The sequence below is a fragment of the Podarcis erhardii genome (assembly GCF_964252035.2).
Source record: "Podarcis erhardii genome assembly, chromosome: 12".
NCBI lineage: Eukaryota > Metazoa > Chordata > Lepidosauria > Squamata > Lacertidae > Podarcis > Podarcis erhardii.
This window is the reverse complement of record NC_138513.1, coordinates 31,903,678-31,919,478: the sequence shown is the minus strand read 5'-3', so window position 1 is coordinate 31,919,478 and position 15,801 is coordinate 31,903,678. Positions and strand designations below refer to the sequence as shown.

Genomic DNA, 15,801 nt, shown 5'->3' with positions numbered 1-15,801 from the left:
TCTTGGAAGACCCACTTTAAATTGCCGTTCTCGGGAGTTGTCAAATGTAGAAAAATGCACCGGCCCTTTCTCACTCAAATCCTTGTCCTTATTTAGCTCTTTGGCCTAAGAAAACTATTTTCTAGTCAATACCATTCTTAGTGGCAGTGCTTTTTTTTCTAAAAAAAATGTTTAGGGGTACTCTCATTTTGACTCAAGAAAATCACCATTTTATAGTTCAAATTGGGAAAAATAAATATAGTAAATGGACAAAAGTACAAAGATTCACAAAATGTTTAGGGGTATGCGTACTCCTCCGCACCCCCTGTAAAAAAAGCACTGCTTAGTGGTATCCTTTATTCATCAGATGTATTATTAGGGTAAATATTGCTGTCACCTTTTCTACTTTCATCAAGCAAATGACACTAGCTTGGCGTTCCTCTGTAGCAAAAAAGAAGAGATACTTCTGTACCTGACACCTTTTAACATAAACTGCTTTAAATTTTATAAGGAAATCTACACTTAAATAAATTGATCTTCTTTATTTATCCATTTCTGTGCAAACTGCTATGTATTGTAGTACAATAGGTAACAGAATACCACAACAGAAGCATTGCCCGCTCCATGCGACCCTCCTATGGGGTTATGCTGACAACCGAGCTCACAACAGTCATTTAACTTCTCCTCTTCCTCCAGCACTGACTTCCCCTGCCTCTGATTCTCAAATCCTGGCCGGTACAGGTCCCTGCAACTCACTGCCCCCACACCCTGAGTCCGACTCCAGACCCCCTTCAGCATCCTAGCAGTCCCTGATACTGAAACTAGACTGCCTCCCTCCTACCATGCTGTCCTTCTGCTGGAAGGTGAAGACTTTCTTGTGTTCCAACAAGCTTTTGAGGATTGACTGCTTTTAATTAAAGGGCTGGTGCCTTGCTGTTTTTATTGTAATTATTGGTATGTTTTAAACACATTTTATATATGCATATAGTTTTAATCCTACCAGTTTGATTGTCTTTTAATGATTGGTTTTTCTATTATTTTAGCAGTTCTTGCTTTTGCGTGTTCAGACCTTTAAACCTCCCCCTTAAATAAATTCAGACAAGACTCAAATTTTGGTTTGGTTTTTGGCAGAATTTAGGCCACAACTTTATTGATTATAATAATAATTTATTTACGGCTATTAGCCCATAAAATATGTACAAACTTTATTGATTACAGCAATTGAGTAGTTGCAGAGGCTCTGGTTCGACTAGCTCCCTGCACAGTTGTAGGTAGCGCTGACCCAGGGCACCAGCAAAGGTCAGCCTAGGGTGAACACCTGGATAAGCGGAAAGCCGGGAACAGGCTATCTCCACCACCCAAATGCCCCCCTGGACTCAGACATGGGCGCAACCCCCTCACAGGGGTTGACCAAACCATCGAGTCCCTGCATTCCTTTAATGGAATACCCTTCACATAGGGATGGCGAGAGTGTTTTCCCATCCCTATCACCTGAACCAGAGCCTATCCACAACCTTACAAGTTGTGACGATTTGCTATGCAGCAGGTGAAACCCAAATGGCACCAGCCAATCAGCCAAGTGGGGAAAACTCCTGCCGTGCCCCTGTCCCAACGACAGACAACCCGTGACACCATAGCAAGGTCAAGCGCACAGCCCTAAATATAGGGAGAGGTGGGTGGGTGTTCCAATGCACGCACCGAAAGAGGAAGCTCTGGGTCACATGCATGGGTTTATATAGGTCCCTTGATCCATTTAGCCTGTGCCCCATTGGCCTGATTAAACCCAGCATCAAGGGAACTACCAATCAGGTGTTCTGGCTATTTGATCGAATCCACCCACAACACAGGGTTTAGTTGCCAGGTCTCACCGCAACATGTGCCCTCTTTAAGGGAGGACCCGATTTTTATCTGTATTCCACCTTGAGTCCCATCAGAGGAAAAGGCTGGGTATAAATAAATACTCAACAATGACAGAAGAGGGGACTTCAGGTCTTCAGTGATGAGGTGGGAGAGTGTTTTTTCACTTCCAGGCCTCCATGCTTTCAGTTGAAGAACAAAATATAGCCTACGCATGAAGAATGAAATATAGCCTATATAGCCTATAGGAGTAGGGCTATGAGGCCCAGTCCAGCTCCTTGTCACTCTGTACCTCTGATGATCACACATAGGTTGGGAAAGGGGTACAGAAAGATAGCTTATAAGTGCACGGGTCTTTCTCTGCACATTTGGGAACTTTTGGGTTTTTTCCATCATTCCCAGTTGTCTGCAGAGACAACTCTGCAACAGGGTTCAAAGATCATTATGTTCAGTCCACATTTTTAGAAATAAAACTGCCCTAATTCACACCTACCAGTCTAATATATGGATCAGACCATAATTATCCTTCAGATTTTGCCACATCTCCCAGCTTTACAATACAATTCTCAGCTCCAAAAAAAGGGACAAATCTATCTATCTATGCATACACTGAGATGAGCTACATTATTTAAAATACCAATTTTATGACAAAAAATATATTTAAATACAGGTTTATATGTAGGGTTTTGTTTTTTAAAAAACACAATGGAACAGACTTATGAACACATGCAAAATGGAAACAGACCAGGAATACAGTTTTATTCACGTAGGTCAGACATAGGCAAACTCGGCCCTCCAGATGTTTTGGGACTACAACTCCCATCAGCTAACAGGACCAGTGGTCAGGGATGATGGGAGTTGTAGTCCCAATACATCTGGAGGGCTGAGTTTGCCTATGCCTGACATAGGTTTTTATTCTTTATTATTACCCTTAAGAACACATGGAGTCAGAAGAGGAATAGTATGCACATCTCAACTCCCACATATTCAGTGAAAGTTTAGTTTAAAGGGGGGTAGCTACAAAATAAGCCTTTTTTTTAATTAGCAAAAGTAAGGAGTAGGCTTGCCATTTTCTATTCATGAGGGGAAACTTGGATATTATGGGTGATAGGCAAGAGAGAAAAAATCTTAGCCTATTGGGTAAAGTAAGAGGGCCAATAATGATTGCTACAAGAATTCTTCATTGGAGTAACTCACACAGATCACCAGCAAGTTACATATAGTTCTTTGTCTCTTCAATTAGCTAGAGTTATGGCTGTACATATTGATTTTGAGAATTATGCATTCTTAATGTAGTGGAAGTTGAAAATTAGGGCCCTGTGTCAGTCAGAGTGGAGTGGGTAACAGGGTAGACACAGAAAACATAAAAGAAGAAAAAGGACAGTGCTTCTGAAAGTTTAAAGCACAAGAAATTGGTTCTTTAAAAAGTACAACATGCTAAAAGAACCCCTTCGAATACCGCTACACAATTGAATACTTTCATGGCATTGAAACTTCTGCTTTGGAAGCCTTTTTTTTTTAACCACAAAATAACCCATAGCGGTGTACGGAAATAATTTGTTTTGAGGTGCTAAAGCAATGGTAAAGTTGCATGACTCAGAAGCAGATAGTTGCAGTACACTGTAAGGTAAAGATATCAAAAGCCTGATTATTCCACTGACAGCTGGAGCTTGTAGAGTGCAGCGACGTTAAGAAAAAGAGTAATTATCTGCTATTTACATTGAGATCCTATTCCAAAGTTTCGAGAGAAAGCAACGCCCAACTGTAAATCATGTCATCAATGAAATTAGTATATAAGGCAGTTTTGGGGCAAGACGTAGGACAAGGTGAATGAAGGATTCTATTTACAACACTTAGGCTTCTATTTTTCCCTGAGGGAACTTATTATTGAGCTTGATCTTACTGGAGTCATTGAAACTTTCACTACAATTGAATGATCCCTTACAATTAGACTCCAAATCTCCTATCTGATCTCAGCTCCCCATGCTACCCCTACACACACTAAATTTTCACTTGCCTGTGCTGATTTATAACACAACCATTCGGTAAAGGTAGCATGGAAGTACAAAGTCTTAAGAACAGTTTGCTTCTCCGTAATCTGGGGACAGATCAGCAAGCAAGCTCACTAATGCCAGGGCAACTAATGCCAAACAGTTAATATCATAAATAATTGCTTTTCATCACAACAATTTAGCTGGCTGCCTTGTCATTTCTGGTCCCAACTGGTCGATACATCAAGACAGCATGCTAGGTTTTAGGCAAAATCCCAGTATTGACTTGCAGTAAGCAAAATAACATGGCACATTCTTGGAAATTACTGGGTAACATTCAACTAACTCCTACTTGCAGTGAACCAAAACAAGTCATGCCTATTAGATTCATAGGTCTACTCTGAGTTGCATTAGCATTGAACACCATCTGTTGTATTTGGATTAGACCTTAAACTGGGTCACTCAGCCAGCCTTCATTTACTGACCTGGTAGATATCAACAAAAGGTCAGCATTATATTTGCTCTGAAATATGCAATAATTTGGGCTAAGGTGAAAGTTACTGATTGTGGATTTTCTTTAAATAAGCCATACTCAGAGTAGAACATAGGAGCCAACTCCTATGGTCTTTTTGCCTCCCCAATAAAATATCTGAGGGGGCTGCACACCCACACCCAAGTTGATGGACATTGCCATTCAAATAGTGTGCCTGTGCTATGCTATATGATAAGTTAAACAGACTAGGGCTTACTTGGGCCTCCCCAATATTGTATTTAAGTTGGCATCCTTGGAGTAGAAGTAGCAAAATGAGCGGTGTCCAATGGATTACCTTGTTAAAGGATTTGAAGTTGCTTGTCCATGTGCACAGATCACAGAACCCAAGTGAGTATTTCAGGACGACGTTTCAGTTCAGGAATTTGTAATATGTATTGAACTGAATAAAATAAAATGAAACTCATTCAAAACAATTAACTGCAGCACTTAACTAATAACCTGCGCTAAAGGATAGGTCTTTATTTTGCTAAACTATTGCTGGTGCCTAACAGCCGACTGCAGTGTCACTGGACTGTGGCAACATTCCTCTGCCATACGGCGCTATTCAGGCAGCCGGACTTACTCCAGCTGTAGCTTTGACGGGAAGGTATTGCCCAAATGCTCCCTCCTGTTACAATGTTAAGAAATAAAGATGTTTAAATAAAACACCTTATTCTGGTTTCCCCTGAAACGATATCTCTTGCTCTTTGTTAAGTGAAACCTGATGAAATACAAATCCAGTCCAAGGGACTTCACCTCAACCTTTCACCTCAGAACTTCCCTATGCTTTCCAAAACAGAGCGGGGGGTGGGGGTGGGGAGAAGTACAAGAAGGGGCAAGAGCGGAGAAGCATTAGGGCTTAAACAAGTGTTTTACATTTATTCACATTGATCAGACGCTCACTCACGAACCCTGCTCCAAAATCCTGTAAAAATGAGATACTTGCACATAGCAGGGTTTAAAGGAAAATATCATCTAGTGGAAACACACACAAAACAGACAGACAGACAGAGAAGCATGTCAAGGCTTCAGTGGCGGCAGTGCTAAGTTTTGGGACAACATGGTGAAATAAAACAAAACAAATTCCTTCCAGTAGCACCTTAAAGACCAACTAAGTCAGTTCTTGGTATGAGCTTTCGTGTGCATGCACACTTCTTCAGATATCTGAAGAAGTGTGCATGCACACGAAAGCTCATACCAAGAACTGACTTAGTTGGTCTTTAAGGTGCTACTGGAAGGAATTTGTTTTGTTTTGACTATGGCAGACCAACACGGCTACCTATCTGTAAATGGTGAAATAAGTTCAATTGCTTATGGGTAACTTGTATAGCCCACATCCAAAATATCTCCACCACAGATCACAGGGCCACATTTAATGTCCATATTTAATTTCACACACACATCACTGGCTTGTGATGAAATTTTTCATAGGGGAACAGTTAGGCACCAGCTTGTGAGGGCGATTGTGAGGGACGGGGCGTTGTGACGTCGCTCACGAGAGCATCACGCCTCCCTAAACCAGGCAGAAGCTTCCCAGTCTTTGGGAAGAAGGCACCTATTCTAATTTACTGGGAACATTTAGGGGACTAGCCTGGTCCCCCTAGTCCACTGACCGCACGCCACTGACACACACATCCAAATTTAATGTCGGTACACAGCAGATAATAAATTTAAGTTAGAGAGGCTACGGTTGCAATCCTAAACCCGGTGAAACTGGGAGTAAGCCCCACTGAGCCAACAGGATTGATTTCGGAGTAAGTTGGGATTTTGCCACCTGCAAACTTCATACATGGCCTTCTGAAATTCAAAGAGCTTGAGCACGTCATGCAAATATGACGGGCGAGTAGGAGAAACTCGCATATGACCTAGAGCGCTGCTTACTGCAGATTTCAAAAGATTGTGTCTTGAGTTCTGTCTTAGGAAACAAGGCTGGCAGGCAGAACCATAACTTAGCAGATTTGGGGGCCTACGCAAACCCCACCCGCCACCGCACTTGGCATGTGCCCTGTTACAAAAGGCTTTCACAAACATGATCTTCTGCAATGGATTAAGGCACAGTAAACTACTTAACTTAACTTAAGTACTTGTTTATTAATTTTTCATTGCTTAGCCTAACCTCTGAAGGGTTAGATTCCCCTTTACCCCCACAAAATCAATGATTTTATGTTTATAATGGAGCTGGAATTAGCGCGGCTTCGCTCTCCTCCTCCCCTTCATTCATTATTCAGAGGAATCTTTAACACATTAAGGGATTCGTCTTGAATGCTTAAGACCTTGCTAAGGGGGGTAGGGAACAATGTATCCTACACACACACACACGCACAGTATTTAACATTTATAAATTCTGGTACCTAAGGAATGAAGATATGGAAATAATTGGAGGCTCGTAAGTTGATTCTGCTAAATAATTTTGAATCAAAATGTATTTGTGAGGAAGCATGCCCAGCCCTTACGAGTTTTGATCTGGGGTAGAATATGCAGCATAAAAAGAAACAAGCACACCAATTATTTCTGTGAAATACAGTGCATTTTTACCCACAAAAAACCAGCCTCCCCGCCCCCCGCAAAAAGAAAAAGTAACAAGCACATAAATCCCCCAGACTCCCATCCTGTTTTTCTGTATATTCAAACGTCAGAGTTATTGAACTGTCACAAAGGTGTATAACTCAAGCTGCCAGTTAAATGGTATCCAGGTTTTCCCCACTACTGTTCCCGACCGAAAACAAAACAAAATTCAGATATAGTGCAATTTACTGCACTTGTCATTTGAAGCCTTTATTTCAAAAGGTAATAGGACGGCTACTGCACTACTAAAAGCAGAAAACCAAAGATATATGCCTTTAAAGGGGAAAAAAATAATAATAATGTTGACTGCAAGTTGCAATCAGTCTTAATTCATTCTTTATTGCTGCTCTAGTTCAGTGTTATTTGAGCTGGTCTTAACTGTTAAAAGCATTTCAAATGTTCACATGGTGTGCATTAGGTTTCCAAGTAAAAGCAAGGAGAGCCCACCAAATGTAACTTTCCGAATGCAAACCACATGAATTTGATTTCTTTGTGGCATAACTTTAATTGGGTTCAGAGGTCTCTCAGATGTACCTGTCTATCTGCTTTCCGATGGCCTGATGTGATAAGGCTAATACGAAGAAGCTGCTCCGAACTGCTCTCAGTTACCGTGAGACCATTACCAAGTTTACCCATTTGTGGCTATGCTCAGACCCCCCCCCCCCCCGCCAGACTGCAGCCACCAAGAAGCTTGAAACTGCAAGATGGCGCAATACCTGTAATATGACATGGTCTTGCATATTTACAGGGCCATGCAGGTTGCTGCTGGGTGATGCTGTTCCAAAAGCTACTCGCATCTCTGCCATTGGCTCTTACACCAAGACAAGCAATGTCTGCCCCATGAAGGTAGGGGTGGATGTGAGAGGCACATACAGAACTCCCATTCACCTCCCTAATGGCCCCTCTTGCAATCCTATATGAACACAATAGTTGGGGAGAACAGGGCTCCATTGAATGTACAGGCATCCTCCGCAGCATATTGTATCGTGCTATTGTTAATGGGGAATAATTTATGGCCCTGCTGATGGCTAGGGGCACATCTCGCAAATTTACCAGGCAATCATCAGGAAATGAATCAAAGAGGAGCATAAAAGGCTGCATTGCTAGAACATGCCCCAGGTCCCTCTGCCAAATGAACAAACAACAGAAACTCCTGACTCCAGGAATTCCCACAGGAATCTTACAAATGGGACGGAGATAGAACGGCTATGCGTGAATATTAATCTTAGCTGTCAAGTCATTTTTAAGATGGCCGTAACCACGCCTCGTAGCATTGGTTTCATTAAGTTAATCATGCACCACTTGAAACGGTAATAATAACACTTAGCATCTAGCATTGCTTTCAAAGCGTTACACACAACAATTATGTCAAGTTGGCTGCTCCTACTATCTTCAAGATACGCTACCGAAAGTGGAGAGGTGCTTACTGAAAGGGCATAGTCGTTTGCCAAAGGCCAATGAATATGAGCTCTAGGTGGGGACACCTTTATGACTGAATGGGAAGTTCTAGCTAGTGCATACCTTTCAACATTTCTCTGATGAAAACAGGGGCATCCAGTGCTATTTTTCTAGAAAAAGAGGTACCAGAACTCACCGTGAAAGCTTCCTTCATTCTCTTAGAATGGCAATGGCTAAGAGGTGTTGGAAGTGAGTTATGGCTGAAAAGAAGCCCTGGGGACGTCCTATTCCTTACTCTCCATACCTATTTTCACTGATGAAAATAGGGACATCCTAAGGAAAAGCTGGACGTTCATCAGATACCAGGAGAGCTTCTGTAAGTCTGGGACTGTCACTGGAAACAGGGTTGCCATATTTAGAAAGCAAAAAAGAGGACACATTTGCCAACTTCTACTTTTAACTATGGATCACTAGGGCGACTCTCATTTTACATACCGATGAAAAAGAGGACGTGTCCTGGAAAAAGAGGGCATATGGCAATCCTACGACTTGAAGGGTTTGCTACTGTAGAACACTGCAACTAGGCTGGTGAGTAAAGCAGCCTACCAAAAGCATATTACACCATGGCTGTCCTGCATTAGCTGTCTGTATGCTACCAGGCCAAGTTTGAAGGCACTTGTGCTAGCATACAAAGCCCAACACAACTTGGAACTAGATACTTTAGGAATCCTCTTAGTCCTTATGTTCCTTCCTCGTCACTGCAATCATTAAGAGGGAGCACTGTAAGTACTAATTTTACACACACACACACACACACACACACGGAAATAGATGGCCCATTTTGACATTGCAAGGGATTTGAATATTAATGTCAGATCAAGATGCTACAGAAAATTTGCTGTCATGCACCTTGTTTTCCTTTGTTTCCTCATCTTTCATTTGCCATATATTTAAAAGATTATATTGGTGTTAATTGGTGTGTTGCTTTGTTACTGATTATGCATCTTGCAAGACACTGGTTTGCTTAAGTATTTCATCTCAGTGATGCTATGTTAAGTTTTTTTCCTGATTCTTCAAACAATGCAACAGAACAATCCATTTTCTTCAGCTGCAATCCAAACCTGCTTCGAAGTTGAATAGAAATCAATGACTTCTAAGTAAATTAGTTTAGGACTAGTTTAGGACTGTGGTGCCAGTGGCTATTTCTTTTATATTACATTGAATTGTAACCCATAACCAAGAAGGAAGAGGGAACCATGGGGAAATTTCAAGCAATCAGGAAGTAGTAAGCTTTTCCGCAACAACCTGGACTCCAGTCAGAGCTGGCTGTCATTTTATAACCTTCTGACCAAATGTGTTCGGTTAAGACTGGTTTCAAAACTTTACCATGAAACCTTAGGAAAACAAACCACATGAAAAGAACACAAACTGAGAATATTAAATAGGCGTTTTCACAAGAAATGGATTCAATTCCTCCCCCCCCCCCCAATATTCCTGGATGCTAAACTCTGAATCATTTATTAAAATTTTTATATTGGTGCTTTAACAGGGAGTCAAACATCTACAATAGCTTGTTTACTTTAACCAACTTTGTTTTGTTAACTCCTCAAGAATTCCACAGCTTCTGCCCTGTTCATTTAATTTTCATCAACCCGTGCCCAAAAATACTGATGACTCACAATACTAATCTCTGTTACAGTGGGCACAACTGCCTATACTTAAGGAGCTACCTTCAACTAATGCAAAAACAAGAGTAACCATATACTGGAGGCCGCCCAATTTTGACTTAGTGTTCTGGAACATATGCAGGGTTCCCACAGATAAACAAGCTGCCCATCATGTTAAGATACATTAGGACTTCTGCTTCTTGCTTCGGAGTGCTCAGCACCAAAGTTGTTGTCAAGATTTCATTCTGGACAAGATTCCCATTAAGAACTCTGGAGCGGGAAGCTGTTTGGGCTTTGTCTATTCATGTTTAAAGAGAGCCTTCCATAAAATATAGCAGAAGTAATAAATAAAGCAGCAGAAGTGGCAACAGATTATTTTGTAGAAAGGAAGTTGCATTTGCTACCAGGCCAGCGGCTGCTGCTCTTGCAGCTGAAACTCCAGCCAGGAGCTATAAAACAATTCCCTGTGTCTGGGAGAAATGATAATACTGCTCATTTCCAATGATTGATTCAAGATACACACCCAATGCCTATGCCAAAACCTGCTAACATCTATAATCAATAAAGTTGTGGCCTGTTTAAATCCCAGTTGGTTGTCCTCAATTTATTGCAACTAAATCATGTCTTGGCCCCACCACCTATTGCTCCATCGCACCTGGGCCCATATTCCTATGGTAGTGAAAATAGCACCATACTATTAAAAGTAAATGCATTGATTAATTTAATTACTATCCAACCTTTTTGTTCCACCATGGAACTCAAAATGGTGTACTTGGGATTCCCATGGAAATAGGTCGTTCTCCTAAAAAAAAAAAATGTGCAAAAAAATCTTTGCTTCAGACTGATGAAACAGATGTGCAGCATTATACCAAGTCCCAAATCTGGATTGTTTTGGTTTAGAATTTCTTTGCTGTTCAGGTTTTAGTTTAGAATTTCATTGTTGTTCAGGTACCAATCAATAAATGCTGACACTTTAAGTGAGGCACATCATGATAACATCTAAGTAAATGGCGTTGTAGGAAAGAGCACAGATATAATAAATGAACAGATCAAATTATCTTCACTGTCTAAGGAAAGAGTGGACACCTATCTCAAACAGTGGTTTGGATTGAATATTATTGAGGAAGTGGCTCAATAATACTCTATATATGCAAATGTTTGGGCTCACTCAACACTGTACAGAACTTTTATTCTCAGTAATAAAGGAACTCAAAGGTTGAAAATACATAGATTAGATATAGATATAGATATAGATATAGATATAGATATAGATATAGATATAGATATAGATATAGATATAGATATAGATATAGATATAGAAAGTTTTGTATGAGTTAATACTTTATCATCCCTTTGGATTGAAATTTGGATGCCAACAGTGTAATGCGAACGATACAATAAACTTGCATGCTTACGTTGCTACCAATCCCACAATAAACACCTGTCTGTAAGAACCCTAAAGAGTACATTGAAATGACAAAAAATATTGTTTTTGCTTGGTTATTAAGATATACAAGGACCACATCGTGGTTTTTGTGGGAGAAGGAAGGAAATATTGCTGTATTCTGCTTCTCCTCTTCTCATTTATCTGACTTGGGGCCTCCTCGGCAGCAAAAGTATATTAACATCTGAAATTAGTATGCATATAAAAATTATACATTGCCAGTAATTTGTTCACAACAACCCTTATCCTGTCTGGTATCTAGGATGATACCATTTTATACACATGCCTCCTGGGGAAGAAAGAAAGAAAGAAAGAAAGAAAGAAAGAAAGAAAGAAAGAAAGAAAGACCTGGAAATAAAAGTTACAGCCACTCCAAAGACACCTTACTCTGCTTCATGGAATGAAATGCACATGCATACAGATGAATCCCAGTCTCATGTGCAGGAGTGAGGCCTGAATGCAACAGTTTGAATGAAACCTTATCTTGCCATTTGTTGTTTTCATTGGACTGCAGCCAGTGCAAACATTTGCAGGTGGCTGGGCCATATTTTGACACTTAACTATCTACAGTTGTGATAAAAATCAGAATGTTGCTACACTGCAGTTTCCAATAGCCTACAGGGCCAGATTCTGCTCCCACTTAAGACGCACTAAGACCATTACGACATTGTCTGCTGAAAAGCTTAGAGTTTTTTAACAAACGTATTTCGCGGGGCCACTCGTTTCTCTCTCTCTCTCTCTCTCTCTCTCTCTCTCTCTCTCTCTCTCTCTCAAAATAAAAAGAATCCTTTTCTGAGGCAGCAAATTCTCCTAATACTTCATACTGTTATGAGTTTGTGAGTGCAAGAGCCCTGTAATTAATCCAGGGATCCAGCAAGTGTTAACATCTAATCAAGACAAACTAGCTTTCCACGAAGTGATTGCCTGGGTGACGACCCATTAATGGGGATTAAGGTGCAACAGAGCAAATAGCTGGGGCCCCCTCTCTCAACAGTGGTACCTCCGGTTACAGACACTTCAGGTTACAGACACTTCAGGTTACAGACTCCACTAATCCAGAAATCGTACCTCGGGTTAAGAACTTTGCTTCAGGATGAGAAAAGAAATCGCGCAGCGGTGGTGCAGTGGCAGACCTCATTAGCTAAAGTGGTACCTCAGGTTAAGAACAGTTTCAGGTTAAGAATGGACCTCCAGAACGAATTAACTTCTTAACCAGAGGTACCACTGTAGAGAGTTGTGTGTGTGCCAGTAAGTGTGTGTCTCTGTGTGTGTCAGAGAGAAGAGAGAAAGAGAGAGAGAGAGAGAGAGAGAGAGGATGTAATCTATAAGAAAACAAGAAAAAGAGTGTCAGAGAGCACAACGTTTGGTTTCTGTTGAGTCCAAGGCTGCAGCTATGGAAGAAACAAGACCCTTTGGGGGTGATGATGGTGTTAAGCCCTCCATCATAGGCTCAGTTTGTATATATGTTTTTAAAAAATGTATACAGTGGTACCTTGGGTTACATACACTTCAGGTTACATACGCTTCAGGTTACATACGCTTCAGGCTACATACGCTTCAGGTTACAGACTCGCCATCAGTCCATGGAAGCAGGGCCAACGGCCAGGAATGATGCGAGTTATGTAGTTAAAAACATTTGAAGGATCAAAAGCTCTCTGCATTTGCCCCAAAGGATGCATGTGAAAGCAGGAACAGAGCTCTAGGGTGTAAGAGAGATACACAACAGAACTTTGGCACACCTTTGAGAATATATTACCACTGTTGGTTTTTTTAATAAAAGAAATCACACAATACTGTCAACATAGAGTAAGGGTTTATCTCCATTACTAATGAGCTAAAAAACTAATGTCAATAGCTGGTAGATGCCCACAACATTCACAGAACCACATTCCGCACGCCAATAGCAGTATCAATGAGTACATAAATTGTCAAAAGAACCTGATTTTCTTATCTTTCAGTGCTAAGAAAACAGGAGGTCAATACAACAGGAGCACACACACAATGAAGGAGCCTGGGATGTGTGAAACATATTGGCATCCACTGTGCATTGTTTTTTGAAGAAAAAGACATCTGGAAATATCTCTGAATGAGTCTTACACAGTAGAAACCAGTTTGGTAGGGTTGAGCTAACACTGGCATCACTACAGCTGACTTTGATGGCACTGGGGAGGGAAAGAGCTGCAGCAAAATTGGTTCTACTGCTGCACCTGCATAGCCCAAGCTCACCTCCACTGTCCTACCCTACCCATTGTAAAGGTGAGCTATAGCAAGGGCAGTTTCACAATTCTATCCCACCATACCAATTGCTGCACTCATCATGCAATTCTTATTCATTCAAGGCCAGAGGTCCAGGAAGAAGCATTCGAGCATACGACAATACGATGGACATGCATTTTACTACAGGTGATAGAAAAGCTGTAGAATACCCATTGATGGATCTTTCAAAAGTTAGGAAACAGACTAATAGATTATAAAGAATGTATGAAGAGACACTAATGGGTTAAGGACAACAACTTGGCTGGATGCTCATTGAGGACAACAATTTGGCTGGATGCTCATTATGGATGAACGGGAGAGCCAGCACATGGAGTGGTTAGAAAATCCTCAGCCTAAATATAATGGAGTTGGGGTTGACTTTGGAATCAAGCTGGGGGCCCAATACATTTTGGCATCTGGAGCAAAGCAGAAAATGGTGCTCCCCCAATCGGGGAAGAGGAGGGGAGTGAAGAGCTACATCAGGAACAAGTGGGGAAATCAAATCAACCTTACCCAAAGGTTGAAGTGGGAATCAAAGGCTGTCATGGTGGTGGAAGAGAGGGACCCACTCTGAATCACGTCAGGTGGGCGCAGAGACCAGGAGACCCCAGAGGGCAGCCCCTACAATTTACTCCCTAGGGGTGGGAGGAGACCAGCCAGGGCTGTCTTAAGCATATGTGGTGCCGGGGTGCAAAGATCCGCCCGGCGCTGCCTCCCCTCTGGTTGCCCAGTCCCAGGCGCACAGGAGGGTGGAGCCGGCTGGCCGTCTCAGCGTCTCACTGGCTTGATCACCCCCAAACTCGCAGTGCAGAACCGCCTGCAGCGGAAGAGCCTGCCGCGGTGCTCCAACCGACGGGCGGGCTCTTCCCCGGACTCAACTCTTGAGCCCCGGACTCTCGGCCTGGTGCCCCGAGAGCCTGGCACCCAGGTGCCCCGCACCCCTAGTGCCTATGAGTAAGATGGCCCTGAGACCAGCAGTGCCTCCTAGTCACCAATAAACAAGCGATGCATTCTTTGGAGGCTAGATCTGCTGCCCCTGTGGATTCTGCAACCTGAGGTAGTTGCCTCACTTTGCCTCATGGGTAGGTTGGCCCTGAGGGTCACAGAACATACTGATGGGTGGTCAGCTTCTTTCCTTTTAAAGATAGCTCTGGGCTCTTGTGGAGAAGAAAGGCTATTACTTAAGCTCTCAGTTATGATTAGCTTTGCATTACAGACTACAAACTGTACTGAAGAAATGTGGGGTCTCTCTCTAGGATAGTAATCCAAGATATATGAACAAACACAGTATGTTTTCAATGAATGGCTCTTCTGGTGGCTGAAATGGTAAGCAATACTATTGATAAGGGTTGAGAGACTACTCAACAGCTCAGCTCGTCAGGGTACAAGTCCCCCGCGGGTCCATGCGGTCAGTAAAGGAAGGAAATTCCAGCCAAGTAATTTGGAGCAAAACAGCAGTCAGTAGACTTAGATCCTTTATTGTTGCGCAACAGGTTCCAACAGCAGTAAGAACCTTGAGCATGAATTTCCGAGACACTACATAACCGCAGCCACCCATCTCTAGATTATCTTGCAAACGTTTCGCCGTGTATCATTCATCAAACACAACATGTGGCACAACACCTAGGGCCAGCACTTCATCCAAGCAAGAATCAACTGAGGATGTCCTTACCCAATCTGCCGATTCGTGGAAGGTGCTTGTGTTATGACGGAACTCGATTGCGGGGATGGCATGGCTTGTTGAATAACGATGCTGGTGTCGTGGTTTGGCATCCTTGGATTTGAGAGCTGGTGCGTCCCCGGTGCTGCCATGGCTCCTCCAACGGCGTTATGCATTGAAATATTCTGTGAGAAGGGGATTGGGAGAGTAAATTGGATGCTATCGTGTGTTGTTTTTAATTTCCCTCCTGCCTAAAATTAGGGATCTGGAAGTGTCAACAAAAAATGAAAAGTTATTGGCTCCCAGCAAACTGCATGTCAATAGATCTTGCTCTAACTAACAGCTATAAAGAAATGAAAAATAACTCTTCTGCTTTTACAGTGCAACACAAATTGAAAATACTTGGAAGTTGACTAATCACTCTTCCATACATCTGACTCGTGATTTATAAT

The 15,801-nt window shown here is 42.0% G+C and overlaps 1 protein-coding gene across 7 annotated transcripts in view; it reads right to left on the bottom strand.

Moving 5' to 3' along the window:
- Positions 1 to 15,801, bottom strand: part of CREB5 (cAMP responsive element binding protein 5) — a 268,057-nt gene that overhangs the window by 155,458 nt on the left and 96,798 nt on the right. For all 7 annotated transcript variants that reach the window (XM_081882227.1, XM_081882226.1, XM_081882229.1 and 4 more), the window contains exon 6: positions 15,362 to 15,534. In XM_081882227.1, coding sequence (XP_081738353.1) covers positions 15,362 to 15,534 — 173 coding nt within the window. The remainder of the gene's footprint in view (positions 1 to 15,361; positions 15,535 to 15,801) is intronic.